General features: G+C 42.5%; 1 protein-coding gene across 3 annotated transcripts in view; it reads right to left on the bottom strand.

The window, feature by feature from the left end:
* Positions 1–15,309, bottom strand: part of WDR70 (WD repeat domain 70) — a 271,059-nt gene that overhangs the window by 253,759 nt on the left and 1,991 nt on the right. For all 3 annotated transcript variants that reach the window (XM_073343800.2, XM_073343799.2, XM_073343801.2), the window contains exons 2-3: positions 14,965–15,027; positions 14,244–14,327 (exon numbers count right to left, since the gene is read on the bottom strand). In XM_073343800.2, coding sequence (XP_073199901.2) covers positions 14,244–14,327; positions 14,965–15,027 — 147 coding nt within the window. The remainder of the gene's footprint in view (positions 1–14,243; positions 14,328–14,964; positions 15,028–15,309) is intronic.

Genomic DNA, 15,309 nt, shown 5'->3' with positions numbered 1-15,309 from the left:
GTGCATAGGTCTGTATAAATTTTTTATATGCTTGGGTAATCATAACCTTAATTGTAACTTTAATAAAACTTCTAAAACAGACTAGACCTTGTACTTGTGAATATGTGTGGTCACACCCTTGGTCTTTGTGTTCCTAGAGACTCTAACGCTAAAACGAGTAGCAGAAGTGACTTTCACTCTGTTAAGCTTGAAACTGTAGCCACCAGAGCTGAACCCATAGTGGTGTAATACCACATTACAAAATTCACTTTAAATAAAATCAAAGGCTACGCCTTACAATATGGAGTACAGATATTATAATTGAGATTGATGCATGCAGCAACTCACAAGCATTCAATAAAGTCTAAAAACATTCTTATATAATCCTGATACTTATTTTAATAATTCTAACACACTGGTGAGCCAGACTGATTCCAGGTATGTTTCTCTCAGTATTCACTTGAGATATGGGGACCTTGGCATGAACTGGCACCTGGTCTGCCAGTGTCATGCCCTCAATGCAAAAATGGTGTAGGAAGAGATATCACTTACACTCCTGATATACACCTCACTGTTCCCCTATTTTTGATAAGGCATATGCCACTACATTTTCTTTACCATTGATATGGACTATTTCCCTGTCTCACTCCTGTAGAGTTAGACTCCAGAGTAACAGTCTCAAATTGGTCCCTGTGGGTTTGTGCAACTATGTTAACAGGGAGTCTAAGGGTCCCCACACCTGTCTCCCGTAAAGCAGATCAGAGGAGGCAAACCCTGTAGATTTTGGGGTACACTCCAATATGCCAACAACAAATAAAGAAGCAACACATCCCAGTCATTCTCTTGCTAGGTAACACATGAGAAGGTTACTTGTCCTGTGCAGTAACTGAAGTTCTCTGAGATGGGCGTCCCTGTGGGTACTCCACTTCAGGTGGATGTGCTTCCCTGCACCTTTGATTGGAGAACTTCAGCAGCAGTGCTTGTCTGGGTCGTGGATGTGCTCTCCCCATCTTATATGGGCGCCTGTCTAGTGCTGTGCGACCAGACCCCCATTGGTTCCTTCTCTACCACAGAGTCCATAGACTGAACTCTGAAGAAGAGGGGAGGAGGGTGCGGAGTGGAGCACACACAGACACCCATCTTGAAGAATCTCAGTTCCTGTACAGGATGAGTAACCTTCTTAGAGAAGTGTCCCTGTGGGTGCTTCCCTTCAAGTGACTGTAGAGCACTGCTGCTTGGTGGATGGAAGGGGCTTCAGAGTTGCATGAGTAACTGATAACACAGTAAGTCCTAACAATGCGTCCGATCTTGAGCCCTGGTCAATCATGTAGTGTTCTGTGAACGTGTGTGCCAACGCCCATATGTGTTACATACGTCCATAATCGGTACATTGTTTAGAAAGGCTAATGAAGTTGACAGTGATCTGGGGGAGTGAGTTTAGATCCCCACTGGGAGTTGTAGATTCTTCTGTTGGTAACAAAGGTGGATGCACCTGGAAATTCCTTTAGATAGCCTGTTCGGATATAGCAGAACCTTTAGATCATTCCAAAGTTGAAATAAAGAGCCTCAGTGACTTCCTGATGGGCTTACCTTTTCCAAGGTAGAACGCTAGTATGCATCTGACATCTAGAGTGTGTAGTATTGAATCTTGTTTACTCCCATTAGCTTTGGGGAATAATGAGGGAAGATGGATTGGTTGGTTCAAGTGGAAAAGATATTTTGGGTAAAAATTTTGGATGAGGTCTAAGGGTGACCTCATCCTTGAAAAATATGGCATATGTTGGGTGTGACATAAGAGCCCCAGCCTTCCTAATCATTATCTCTTCTGCCTGCTAAGTGGGAGAGCTAACTTCATTGAGAGATGTATCAGAGAGCATGTTGCTAATGGTTCAAATGGAAGATAAGTAAGACACCAGGTTCAAGCCCCAAGGTGGGATATGGACTTGTATTTCACATAGACATTTCTGATCCCCTGTAGAAAGCGTTTGGTGATAGGATGGGTGAATAGACACCGACAACCTTGTGGTGAAAAGCAGTAATAGCTGCGAGGTGTACTCTGAGCTAAGTGATCGGCCAGTTTTCTTCAGCTCCAGTATGTATTCTAATATCATTGGTACAGGGGCAGTAATGGCCCTGGCTTGTTTGTTGTAACACCATATGTTGAATCTCTTGCATGTACTTGTCATTCTGCTGATTAATAATATGTCTTTCACATCTTCAGATTTCAGAGTAGCAGCCATGTGAGCCTGTATTTACAAAAAGAAAAAGGAGTACTTGCGGCACCTTAGAGACGAACAATCATTTCATCATGATGGAACCACGGAGGAGCAATGCTCTCAGGTGAAGCCATTCCAGGTTCGGTTGATAAACTTGTCCGGCATCCTGCGGCAGAAGGTTCGGCAGAAGGGCACAGGGTCCATACCTTAACAAGTATGAGTATTAAGTTTGTCTCAGCCATGTAGGGGCTATCAAGATTACTTTGGCCTTGTCAGTCCTTATGTTATTACCCTCAATAGCAGAGGGATGGGGGGAAAACGCATATAGCAGAGGCGTGTCCCATTTGAAGATAAAGGCATCACCCAGGGATCAGGATTCCAACCCTGCTCTCAAGCAGAATTGTAGGCATTTGTAATTCTCTGTAGCAAAGAGGTCGAACGATGGGTGACTCCAGTGTTTGAATATGCTCTGCAGGACTGTGTCGTTTAGCTCCCACTGGTGGTTCTGACAAATTCTCTGCTCAATGTATCTGCTGTGGTGTTTTGACATCCTGTGTGATGCTTTTGCTGGGAATAGATCAGGAATGCAGCCTTACAACTCCTGTTAACTTAGTAAGTAAGCTAGCTAGAAATGCGTTAGATTTCCTTTTCTTTAATGGCTCGTAAAATAAACTGTGCTGGATGGAATGTATATTCCTGTTTTTGTGCCTTTTTGTAACTTAAGGTTTTGCCTAGAGGGATTCTCTGCGTTTTGAATCTGATTACCCTGTAAGGTATTTACCATCCTGATTTTACAGAGGTGATTCTTTTACCTTTTCTTTAATTAAAATTCTTCTTTTTAAGAACCTGATTGATTTTTTCATTGTTCTTAAGATCCAGGGGTTTGGGTCTCTGTTCACCTGTACAAATTGGTGAGGATTCTTATCAAGCCTTCCCCAGGAAAGGGGGTATAGGGCTTGGGGAGATATTTGGGGGGCGGGGAGATGTCTCCAAGTGGGCTCTTTCCCTGTTCTTTGTTTAATATGCTCGGTGGTGGCAGTATACCCTTCAAGGACAAGGCAAAGTTTGTACCTTGAGGAAGTTTTTAACCTAAGCTGGTAAGAATAAGCTTAGGGGGTCTTTCATGCAGGTCCCCACATCTGTACTGTAGAGTTCAGAGTGGGGAAGGAACCTTGACAGGTGCGGAGTGAGAAAATAAAAAGCCCATCCCCTTTCAGGGGAATGTAATATATTTATCCACTCACTCGCATGTGGACAGCATTATTGCCGGGGTATGCCATAAGTTTTTTAGCTGGTTCCATAAGCGCTTCATTTACAGGAAGCGTAATCTGTGAAGATGTTTGCAGAATGTCTAGTAACTTATGTTGGGACTCTGGGACTTCCTCTAGGGGAATCTCAAGGGAATCAGTGATTCTTCTGAACAGTTCCTGAAAGCGTTTGAAATCACTGGCAGTTGTGAGTGGTGGAGGCATTATGGCCTCGTCTGAGGAAGAAGAAATGTTGGTTGTTGGGGTATTTTCTGTTCCAGGGTCTCCTCCTCTTATTCAAAAATTTCCTCTTGGGGGCTCTAATGTTGCAGCTACTAAGGGTGGTGTAGATCTAGTCCTCTCTCTGTAGGCATTCGGGGGCCTGGAGTATTGTCTCCTGTATGCCCCTCAGGGGTCCCAGTAGGGCCACTGAGTAGAGAATGGCATAGGTGGTGGGATCCACTGGTGCCCATACCATGTCTGGGTGTCAGTCCTGTGGCGATATTTGGGCTATACAGCTGGACCTAATGACATACTAGTTGGAATAGGAGAGGAGTAGCATGATGAGTAAGCACCATCGTCATCCTCACTGAAAAATGGAGGGTCCAGAGGTGAGGAGAGGTGGCACAGTACCATGCGCACCAGAGTAACAATAGTGCCAAAGAGTGGTGATTCTGGTGTTGACAAGACAAGGAAGTGCTTGTGGTGAAGAAATTGATGTGGTACCAATGGTTTCGGTACCAAGGCAGTCGGTGCCAATGTAATTGTAGGTATTGGTGCTGACGTCGGAGCACTCGGCGCTAAGGGAGCTGAAGGCGGCATCGTAGCCTGTGGAGATTGCATTGGTGCTGCATATTTAGGTAGCTCTGTCAGTACGGTGGTCGACAAAGTAGGCTTCTCTTTGCTTCTCGACTCCAAGCCTTCAAAGAGCCTCTCTCTTTGAGGAGGGTGAAGTCTGTTTGTCAGAATGGGTCAAAGGGGACCAGGGTCCGGAGGGAGGCTGCTTTTCGGGGTCAGAGACCAGGCACTCTGACTTCTCCATTACAATAAGTTTGAGTTTCAGATCTCTGGCCTTCTTGTTGCAAGCTTTTAAGTAGGGGCACTGAGAGCACTTCTGCAGGAGGTGTGTCTGACCAAGGCACCAGACACACTGGGAGTGTCCATCACAAATAAGGATCACTTCTCAGCAGGAAAGGCAGCACTTGAAGCCCGGTGAACAGAGCATGGCTCCAACTATAGCAGGTTCACCTTAAAGGTGAACACACACTACTCTAAGGGGTAACAAAACCTGCGTAAAGAAGAAAATAAAATTCTAAGAGGAAAAAAGAAAAGGGGAGAAAAGGTTAACAATCTAACCAGAGTACTAAATAGGCTATTCTAACACCTCCATCTCAGGCCAAGGGCAGTTGAGAAGGTACTAAGGGTGGTCTGGTCACATAGAGCTGGATAGGCGGCCAACAACAGCACGAGATTGGGACAGCGCATGCACGACCCAGACAAGCACTGCTGCTGAAATTCTCCAATGAAAAGGTATAGGAACGTACATTCAGCTGAAGTGGAGCACTCACAGGGACACTCCTCAAAGGAGAACCTCACCAGAGACTTCAATGTCACACTGAATCTTTCTACCAGACTTAGTTTCTGGATGATAGGAAGCAGCCATTGTATGCCTCACTCCACATAACTACCATAACTCTTTTAAAACTACAGACATGAAATTTGTACCACAGTCTGACAAGATTTCCCTGAGAAAAACTACTCTGCTAAAAATAGTAATTAAGGTAGGAGCCATAGTTTCAGTTTCTATATTAGACAGAGCTGTGGCTTCTGGGTACCTAGTGGCAGAATCCATCACAACCAGTAGATATTTCTTTCCATTTCTGGAAGGTATGGGTAGGGGTCCCACAATATCTAAGATACTCTTGCAAAGATTAATGATGGGCAACAGCTGCAAAGGTATCTTGTAGGGTCCCTTTAATCTCTTAAAGTTCTAACATAAGACAACTTACAGCAATTTTTTACTGTCTCAAACACAAGGCCAACAGAAATTCTGTGCGAACCTGTCACTGATTCTTTCCACTTGTACATGTCCAGCAAAGGGGCAATCATGAGCTACCTACAGCAATTCTGTTCTGTACGTAGCAGGCACAAGCACCTGCTTGAAAACCTCACAAAAAGTGCCCTTTTTTCCCCCTAAGGGAGTCTCCCTGTACAACAAACCACATTCAAGGGCGGGGGGGAGGGAGTGAGGGGAAATCTACTCTTTCCTTCCCAAGAAAGGGTATTATTCTGAGCTGCAGTCCTACCCTTATGAAGGGAAGGATCAGCCTGTTGAGCCTCAGTAAACTTATTTTGAGTTGCACTCAAAAGCAGGCTCTGACAAAGCAATGGAATACTTAAACCACTTCTATGGGAACAAACTGTTTCTTTCAGCTGACAAAGGACTGAGGGCATTTCCCTCATCCTCACAACCCTCCCTGATGTCCACAGACAAGCCAAGTGAGCAAGAGCTATACTCTTTCTGGCTGCGAGTTATGAGATGAACAAAATATCATTGCCTATTAAAACATCAGCAGGAAGTAGAATGCTAATGCCCACAATAGTATCTCCTTTAAAATCCTCAACCTTAAGGATCAAGTCTGTCTTCCTCTCTTACCGAACTTTCCTTGACCAAAGTGATTTGGAATGCTGTGTCCCTCCTGCCATTTACCTTAACAGTTTAAATAAATTCTTCACTACACTCCCAAGACCTCAATCCTAATATTCACTATTTCCTCCTGCCCTACCGCTATCTTTGGAGCAAGAGTAGTGGCAGGTGAAGGTGTGGATTATGGGATTACTTTAAATTTTTGACAATTTGGTTCTAAATGGCCAGGAGCCCCACAGTGATGGTACTCTGATACTTGACAGTGACAGTAGATTGCTTACTTTCCCTTTTGGTAGGGGGCTTTAAACTATGGTCTCCCTTGGGTTTTGTTTTTGGTTTGTTTGTTTTGTTGTTTTGTTTGTTTTTAATCAAAGTTGGGTGACATGGGGATTTCCCTTCCCCTGAGATTTGGGCCCCCATGGGCCCTTGATTCAACATATTCATCAGCAATTTCTGCAGCTGTCAAGGTTCCTCCCCAACTCTGAACTCTCGGGTACAGATGTGGGGACCTGCATGAAAACCTCCTAAGCTTACTTTTACCAGCTTAGGTTAAAACTTCCCCAAGGTACAAATTAATTTTATCCTTTGTCCTTGGAATAACCACTGCCACCACCAAACTCTAACTGGCTTTACTGGGAAACGTAGTTTGGACACGTCTTTCCCCCCAAAATCCTCCCAACCCTTGCACCCCACTTCCTGGGAAAGGTTTGGTAAAAATCCTCACCAATTTGCATAGATGACCACAGATCCAAACCCTTGGATCTGAGAACAATGAAAAAGCATTCAGTTTTCTTACAAGAAGATTTTTAATAGAAATAGAAGTAAATAGGAGTAAAGGAATACCCCCTGTAAAATCAGGATGGTAGGTACCTTACAGGGTAATTAGATTCAAAACATAGAGAATCCCTCTAGGCAAAACCTTAAGTTACAAAAAAGACACACAGACAGAAATAGTCATTCTATTCAGCACAATTCTTTTCTCAGCCATTTAAAGAAATCATAATCTAACGCATACCTAGCTAGATTACTTACTAAAAGTTCTAAGACTCCATTCCTGTTCTATCCCCGGCAAAGTAGCACACCAACAGACACAGACCCTTTGTTTGTCTCCCTCCTCCCAGCTTTTGAAAGTATCTTGTCTCCTCATTGGTCATTTTGGTCAGGCGCCAGCGAGGTTACCTTTAGCTTCTTAACCCTTTACAAGTGAGAGGATTTTTCCTCTGGCCAGGATTTTAAAGGGGTTTACCCTTCCCTTTACATTTATGACAGCAGCCTATAAATTTGTGTGTGGCTTTTTGTCACACATAGCTGCCTTTACCTCTTCTGTAACTACTCATAACAATTGCTCCTAGGCCTCAGATCAAACAGTTTTTTATAATCACCTTTAGCCCCCACCCCAATATCTATTTTCTCATAAAATTACACATTTTATGTATTCAAAATGAGTGATATTGTCAAACATTCTGAGGGCTCATGGATAATCTTAAATCTTTTCAATATATTTCCTTTACATTTCTTATACACAGTAGCATCGCCCTCCTCAATACCATTAAAAACTTGTCTGGCTTTCCCAGTTAATCTGGTTAAGAGGTGTGACAGTCCATACCATCATGTTCACCACTTTTATAGAGTGACAAATTTTGTACAAAGTATGCCTTGTGAGGTATCATTTAAAAACTCAAACTTGCTAAACTTTACTATCCTGGTAAAATGTGTGTCAAAATTGTAAGTTTCTATGGTATAACATTGCTGTATCATGCTCTAAAGTTGGAAAAGCAGGCCCAAACTAGTTCTTCAGAGACACAGGCATACTAGCACTCCAGCCAGGTGTTAATCAGCTGTCACCTGTTTAAAGGTCCATTCTCTGGTAGGAGGAAGATGTGAACGAGAAATTTGCATTTCATCACAAGGACAATTCAAACCTCACATCCACAAACATGGTGGCTGTTTGTCACCATGACTCTGCAAGGATGTTTTTAACACAAGGAACTGAATTATAAAGAGGGGAGAAAAACACTGGATCTCACTCTCCTCCATCTTTGCTCATGACTTCAACAACTCTTAAAGAACTGAACTGGAGGTAGGGGTAAAAGAAGGGGAGTCCTGGTGAAAGAAAACTCAGCCAGTGGACTGCAAAGCATCTGGTGAGAAAGATATTTGTTCTCAATCCATTTTAGCTTGTTAAAATACACGCGAAATGCCTAATTTATCTTTTTGTTGTCTTAGTAACCAATTCGGACAATGCCTCATTACTTTTCTTTCTGTAGTTAATAGACTTGTTTTCTGTTTCTAACCGGTGTGTTTCGATTAAACTGTGGTGGAATCTCCATTTGGGATAACAAAGCTAGTATACATCATTGTCTTTTGATGAAATGAGGCTTTATATGAGCTTGCATTGTTCAGCAAAATGCTGGGCAATAGAAAAGACATTTCTGGGGGCAAGTCTGGGACTAGAGAATCTGCTGATGTTCTTCTGCAGCATAATTCATGAGTGGTTAACTAGCAGCACTCAATACTGTGCAGCCGGTAGCAAGTTACATGCTGGAGGCTGTGCGTTAACTGGCCAGGAGTGGCTGTTCACCAGTAAAGTTGTGTAAAAGGTATCCCAGGTTTGAGAACTCAGGAGACAGCTATTCAGCAATCCAGATTGTGCCCAGGCTAACATCACAAGAGTACAGATATCTGTTTATCCACTGGGATATTGTGCATCCCACAGTCTCTCAAAGGTGGACAGGAATTCTTCTACACAGTCAGTTTCTTTATACATTGAGTGACTTCCTCCCACTCCATTTGGGGGGGTGGGAGGGTTAGACTCACTGGATGGGAAAGCTCCTTTTACTTGTCCCAATAACCAGAACTGTAATATTTGAGCTTTTATCTGCCTCCTCTGTGCCCTCTCCTCAGCTTCCTCATAGGCTTTGACTGATTCAATTTGTTCCATGCATCATTGGTGGACTCATTCATCAACTTCTTTGTTGACCCTGAGTCTTTGGTGGGCTCTCTCCTCTACCTCCTCACTGATCTTGACTGTGGCCTCGGCCTCCCTGATCCACAATTCCACCCTCAGTCTCTGGTGCTTGTTTCTTCCTGGGCTGGTCCAGTTCCACTGCAGTGCTCTCCTCTGCAGTGTCTGAGGCAGAAGGGTCCTCGGACTCTACTTGGTCAGAACTTATGAACAAAGCTCTCAGCTCCTGAACTGGGCTTTTCTTTTTAGGAGATTGTGAAGTTGTCTAATTAGAACATAATCATGAAAATCATTATTATCACTGTTATATAATTGCAATGAATCTTATACAAAGTATAACACATGGCCAGAAAGGGTTAAGCACCTTGCAGGCTGAATGACCCAGAGCCAACCTTTAATGTCATGTTAGAAAGATCTGCAATTGTTAATTAGGGCCATTCATGGTAGATGGGCTAGAACTTTGAAATGCAAACTTATGTTGTTGGAAGTGATACTAATTGTCTGTATACTCATAAACATTAGCCATGTAAACAGATAGTTCCTGTCTGTCACTATAACTATTAATTCAGAGATCAAAAGGGGATATTAACGTTTAGAAGAAAGTTTGCGTGAAATAATGTCATTGTCTATGTCTCGTTGAAGTTTGTGATAGACTACCTAATGGATAAGTTGCCCTATGTTAATTTGTGTAATAATTACTGGTTGTGCTTAGGAAACAGAAGGTTACATCACAAGCCTATAGTTAGATACTTACAGCCAATTCTTATTACTTGGGTAAGATCTGGAATATTCATTAACCTTTGGGATTAGTAGAACCTTTTCTTTTATGATTAAGATTTTCATTAATCCTCATATTTGACTTGGGTGACTAGGTGGAGGTCTGAGACTAGGTTACTTTAGGGGAACTGTGTTGACTTCTGAGCAATCAATGAGGTATAACAGAAGCTGTTTTGTGCTGGTTTGTTAAATTTAAGTATTGGAATATCCACCAGCTTTGGTGATTGTCTGCCCTATTCTTTGCAGTTCCCCCTAATTGAGTGACCTCAGCTGGCTCCCTCCAGAACCCCAGTCACAGGGATATTCTTTCTGAAAAAAATGTATCTTGAATATCTTTTCTCCCAAGATCATCATATGATAGCAATTCACCCATTGTGTCTACTCTTTAACCTTTAAAACTCTCACTATCCAGTTTAAACTTTAGCAGCACTAAGGTTACGATCTATATACTTGACCTGTAGTATGTGAATTCTGCTATAACTACATCAGTGTCCAGCTGTCCTGTGGCTCAAGGGCAAGAGTACCAATCTCAGGGCAGACTGTTAAGAAGTCCAGGGCACAAACCTCAAACATTGGTTGGAGCACTATACTTGAGTTTCACTTTTAACACCCTTAACATGAAGCTACAGACAGTCCCCTTAGCGTGCTCTGACCTGTTTTACCATCCAGCTTAGCCTAATTAACACCACAAATCAAATCAAGGTTACTTCCAGTCCCAAAGGACCAGTCACTTTCCCCAGGTCAATTGCACCTTAGATCTTACACCAAAGACAATACTTGTAGCCAATCCTCTAATAAACTATACAGATTTATTAATAAGAAAATAAGATTGTAGTTCATCTGTCTACATATCTGCTTTAACCTTGTAAATAACTTAAGTTTCTGAAGTAATAGAAACTTCTATGACAAGCAAGCTCTATAGGCCCCTTTAGGGCTAAGCCAGACAAAACACTTGGCTCTTTTGCTTATGCCTAGTAATCCTGTCGCTCAGAGTCCAACCAGCAAAAAGATACAATTACTACTTATTTGGGGTTTATTCCCTTACCCTAGTCCCTTCTGCTCTGAGCTGCAAACTCAGCTGATGGGAGGCATTCACTTGTATGACTCATCGGGGACAGGAAAGGAGCAGAGTTCTTTCATGTTCCACAATAATCTCTCTAGTGTTGAAGGGCCTTGCTCGTTAGCCAGGACATGACATACCTTCCATTGGAGACCAATGTTTACACTAGTTAATGTCTCTCTTCTGTCTGATTACACAGTCAGAGAGACTTAAAATACAAATGCTTAAATATTACCTTATGTCAGGGTTCCCTCCCCACTCTGAACTCAAGGGTACAGATGTGGGGACCAGCATGAAAGACCCCGCTAAGCTTATTTCTACCAGCTTAAGTTAAAAACTTCCCCAAGGCACAAATTCTTCCTTGTCCTTGGACGGTATTACTGCCACCACCAAGTGAGTTAGACAAAGATTCAGGAAAAGAACCACTTGGAGTTCCTGTTTCCCCAAAATATCCCCCCCAAGCCCCTTCACCCCTTTCCTGGGGAGGCTTGAGAATAATATACCAACCAAATAGGTAAACAAGGTGAGCACAGACCAGACCCTTGTATTTGTAGGACACTAAAAATCAATCAGATTCTTTAAAACAGAACTTTATTATGAAGGAAAAAAGTATAAGCAGCACCTCTAAAAAACCAGGATGGAAGGTAATTTTACAGGGTAATAAGATTTAAAACACAGAGGATTCCCCTCGAGGCAAAACTTTAAGGTTACAAAAAACAGGAATAAACCTCCCTCTTAGCATAGGGAAAATTCACAAGCTAAAACAAAAGATAATCTAACGCGTTTCCTTACTATTACTTACAATTTGTAATCTTAGATGCTTATTTTAGGTAGTGTTTTAGGAGATGTGTTTTTCCTGCCCTGGTCTCTCTCTGTCCCAGAGAGAGCAACAAACAGAGAGCACAAAACAAAACCTCCCCCCACAGATTTGAAAGGATCATCTTCCCTTATTGGTCCTTTTGGTCAGGTGCCATCCAGGTTATTTGAGCTTCTTAACCCCTTTCAGGTAAAGGAGGGATTTTATGCTATCCTTAGCTGTATGTTTATGACACCATACAATAAGGGGATATAGATGTTATAAGTGAAATTAGTACATACGGCAACTCTCAAGCATTTAAAAAAATGTAAACATGAAACATTCTTATATAACTGTATCACCTACTTTAACAATACTAACACACAGGTGAGCCAGAATGATTCCAGTTAAGCATTTGTCAGTGTTCAGTTGAGACATGGGGTCTTACAAGTCTGTACCCTTATGTCCACCACTTTTACAAAGTATGCCTTGTGAGGCACCATTTGAAAACTCATAATTTGCTGATCATTATTGTACTGGAGAAATAAGAGTCTACTATATGACATTGCTGAGACATGTTCCAAGTTTAGAAAGGCAGGCACGAACCAGTTCCTCAGAGACAAAAGGCAAACTGATGCCTCAGGCAGGTGTTAACATAATCAAATGGACTAGAATACTTAGTTCTGATTGCAGGGGACTAGACTAGATGATTTCTCAAGCACTCTTCCAGTCCTACAATTCAATGACCTGGTTAACCGGTCATTCTTTGGCAGGAAGAAGGGTGTGAGTGAGAAATTTACATCTTGGCAAAGGAACAGCTGAGGATTCCCATGCAAATAGACTTTGTGTGTCTTCTGAACCTCAGACCAAAATGATTTTTAAAGAGGAAAATAACTATACGAGATAAGAACAGAGGACACAAAACATCTCTCCCTTCATCTCTACTCATAGCATCAAAAACATCTGAAAGACAAAGGAAGCATCATTGGACTAGGGAGGGATCCCGGCTGAAAAATTCAGCCAGTAAGACTGCTAGAACATGTGATGAGAGACACTTTTGCTTTAATAGTGAACTTAGTGTGTTTTACCTTTTATTTCTTTATAAAAAATTCTGACTTTTATGCATTATTACTTGTAATCACCTAAAATCTTGCTTTCTGTAGTCAAACTTTTTATTATTTTATCTAAAACAGTTTGCTTGGATTGAATTGTTTGGGAACTCAGTTTGAGGTAACAAGGTTTGTGCATAACATTTTCTGTTAATGAAATGACAGACTTTATATGAGCTTGTATTCTTGTCCAGACGGGTGCTGGGCTGTACAAGACACATATTTCTGTGGAGAAAGTCTGGGACAAGGAATTTGCTGTGTCGCTCTACTGTGTAATTCAAGGGTGGCTGATGCAAACATTTTTGCAGAATAGCTCAGATTAATTTACATGCTGGGAGCTGTGTGAGGGCAGGCCAAGAGTGCTTGCTCTCAAAGCAAAGTCTGTAAAAGGTTGGCGAACTGAGGGGGCACAGCTGTGCAACAGTCCAGGCTGTACCTTGGGGAATGTCACATGGTGACTTTGGCATGAGCTGGCACATGGTTTACCAGCATCACACATTTCAACATGAAGAAACATTTATTTAGATTTATTCAATATTTAAAAGGTGCTTAAGTCAATGCTCTGACCCTCTTATACAAGTGATTTTCACAATATCATCAAAGTGTTCCTCACACCAGCAAATAAATACATAATTTACAGCAGACTTAGGCCCAAACCTGAACTAAGAACAAAGCAGGTATACTCCGGCAAATGCTCAGAGCCCCAAAGCCAATAGGCATCTGCACAGAAGTGTGTTCACATGGCTCTCAGCATAGAATCAGAACCATGATAATCAAATCCTGTACCCCCGTGCCCATCCCCTCCTTGAATGGATCAGTAATTACACAGGCCTTGTATTATGCCTGAAAGTTAACAAATTCTGGTTATTTTTGACCAGAGGGTGTGGGGAACAAATTCCAAGGTTGAAAGATAGTCCAGAATAATGACTTGGAAGTAGCTCCTTATACTTATAATAAGGGAGCTTCAGCAACTTTGCTGATCTCAATCACAAAGGTGTGGCCTGGAGAGAGAGGTATCTCTCAAGTAAGCGGATCCCAAACTATTTAGGACTTGTCCACACTCAGTGGTGAAGTCCTCAAGGGGAAGCTACTGGAACGCCCCTGGCAGCATGACCTTGCACACACACATGCTATGCAGAAGACACCATTTTGCTCTAACAAATGGTGTCTTCAATGTAGCGTGACTGTGCATGCACCACACACTGTAGGGAGGATGTTGTTTCGAGAACAAAACGGCATTCTCCAGGCAGCAAAAGTCCCGGTATGTCATCCCAGCATGATCCAGCCCCACTACAGCAGTCTACACTATGATGAAGTGTATTTTTAAAACATGTTCTCCAACATGTTTTCACACCTACATGTAAACAAGGCAAGTGTTAAACACGTTAGATTATTGTGTGTTAGCCTTTTGTCAAATACACAAGCATGGGAGATTCACCTATCTTACCCAGCATTTTTTTACTTCTTTCCACTGCAGTTCTTCGAGTTTGTTCAAACATTGCTTCCAAGTCAAAAGTTCGTGCTTTCTTTCCTAAAAGATGAGTGAAAAAGAAACTTTGATTAAAACCAAGTAACATGAACTTCAGAAGATTAAAATGAGCAAGTTACCAGGATAACTCAGATGCTCTTCAATTCAAGTTTCAGATTAAAACTCTCTCACTAGGACTGTTACATAAATGGGAATTGGGCACCTTACTGCCCTTCATGCCTTTCAAAAAAATCTACCTCCTATTCCCCACTATACACACATAGTTTATATACAGTTACTGTGATTGATGTGAATTGGATAGCGTATGTTACCATGCTTTTTACATTGCATTTCCAAGAGTATTGTCAAAGTTAAATCCACAAATACTATAGTACAACCCACTGAGGAGCATTTTACAGTCTTCTAAATCACAACCCATAATATAAAATTGGGGAAAGAACAAACAAGCTTCAGCGTTAAGCTTCATCTGAACTGCAACACCCTTAACAAGTGCATCCTGCCCCAAGAGGTACTCTAGGCTTTCCAGCTATGGATAATGCTACCCTACTCCAGAGAGACTCACACTCCTGCCTACTGCCCCCTTCACCATCCCCAACCAGTACTTTCCCAGTGCACAAGGTGTATCCCTCCAGCACACAGACAGTGCCTCATTTTCCCTTCTCATGAGCCCTGGACTTACCGAAGCCTGAGAAGCCCATCGTGGCTGCTAGCTCCGGATGGGGTCCTCCCACCAGCTCCATATCTACAAAGGAACAGAATGGTTAGAGTAAATTCTGTGCATAGAGCCCACCGTTCCAGCACCTCCCCAGTTGTGGCCACTCATCGCCCTCCGTGCCTAGCTGCTCAGCTGGAGCTGCACCAGGAAGCACAACAGGAGCCACCTCCACCAGCAGGAAGTGACTGCGTGGGAGATTGCAGCAGATCAAGAAGAGCCCTGCCACAAGGGGATTGGCCCACTCACAGAGACTCCTAAAGACATCCGCTCAGGACTCTCTGAACCCACAGCTACTGAGAAGCAGCCCTA

The sequence above is a fragment of the Lepidochelys kempii genome, chromosome 5 (genome assembly GCF_965140285.1).
Source record: "Lepidochelys kempii isolate rLepKem1 chromosome 5, rLepKem1.hap1, whole genome shotgun sequence".
In the NCBI taxonomy this organism is placed as follows: Eukaryota; Metazoa; Chordata; order Testudines; family Cheloniidae; genus Lepidochelys; species Lepidochelys kempii.
The sequence above is the reverse complement of the archived record's forward strand: the minus strand, read 5'-3'. Positions and strand labels throughout refer to the sequence as shown.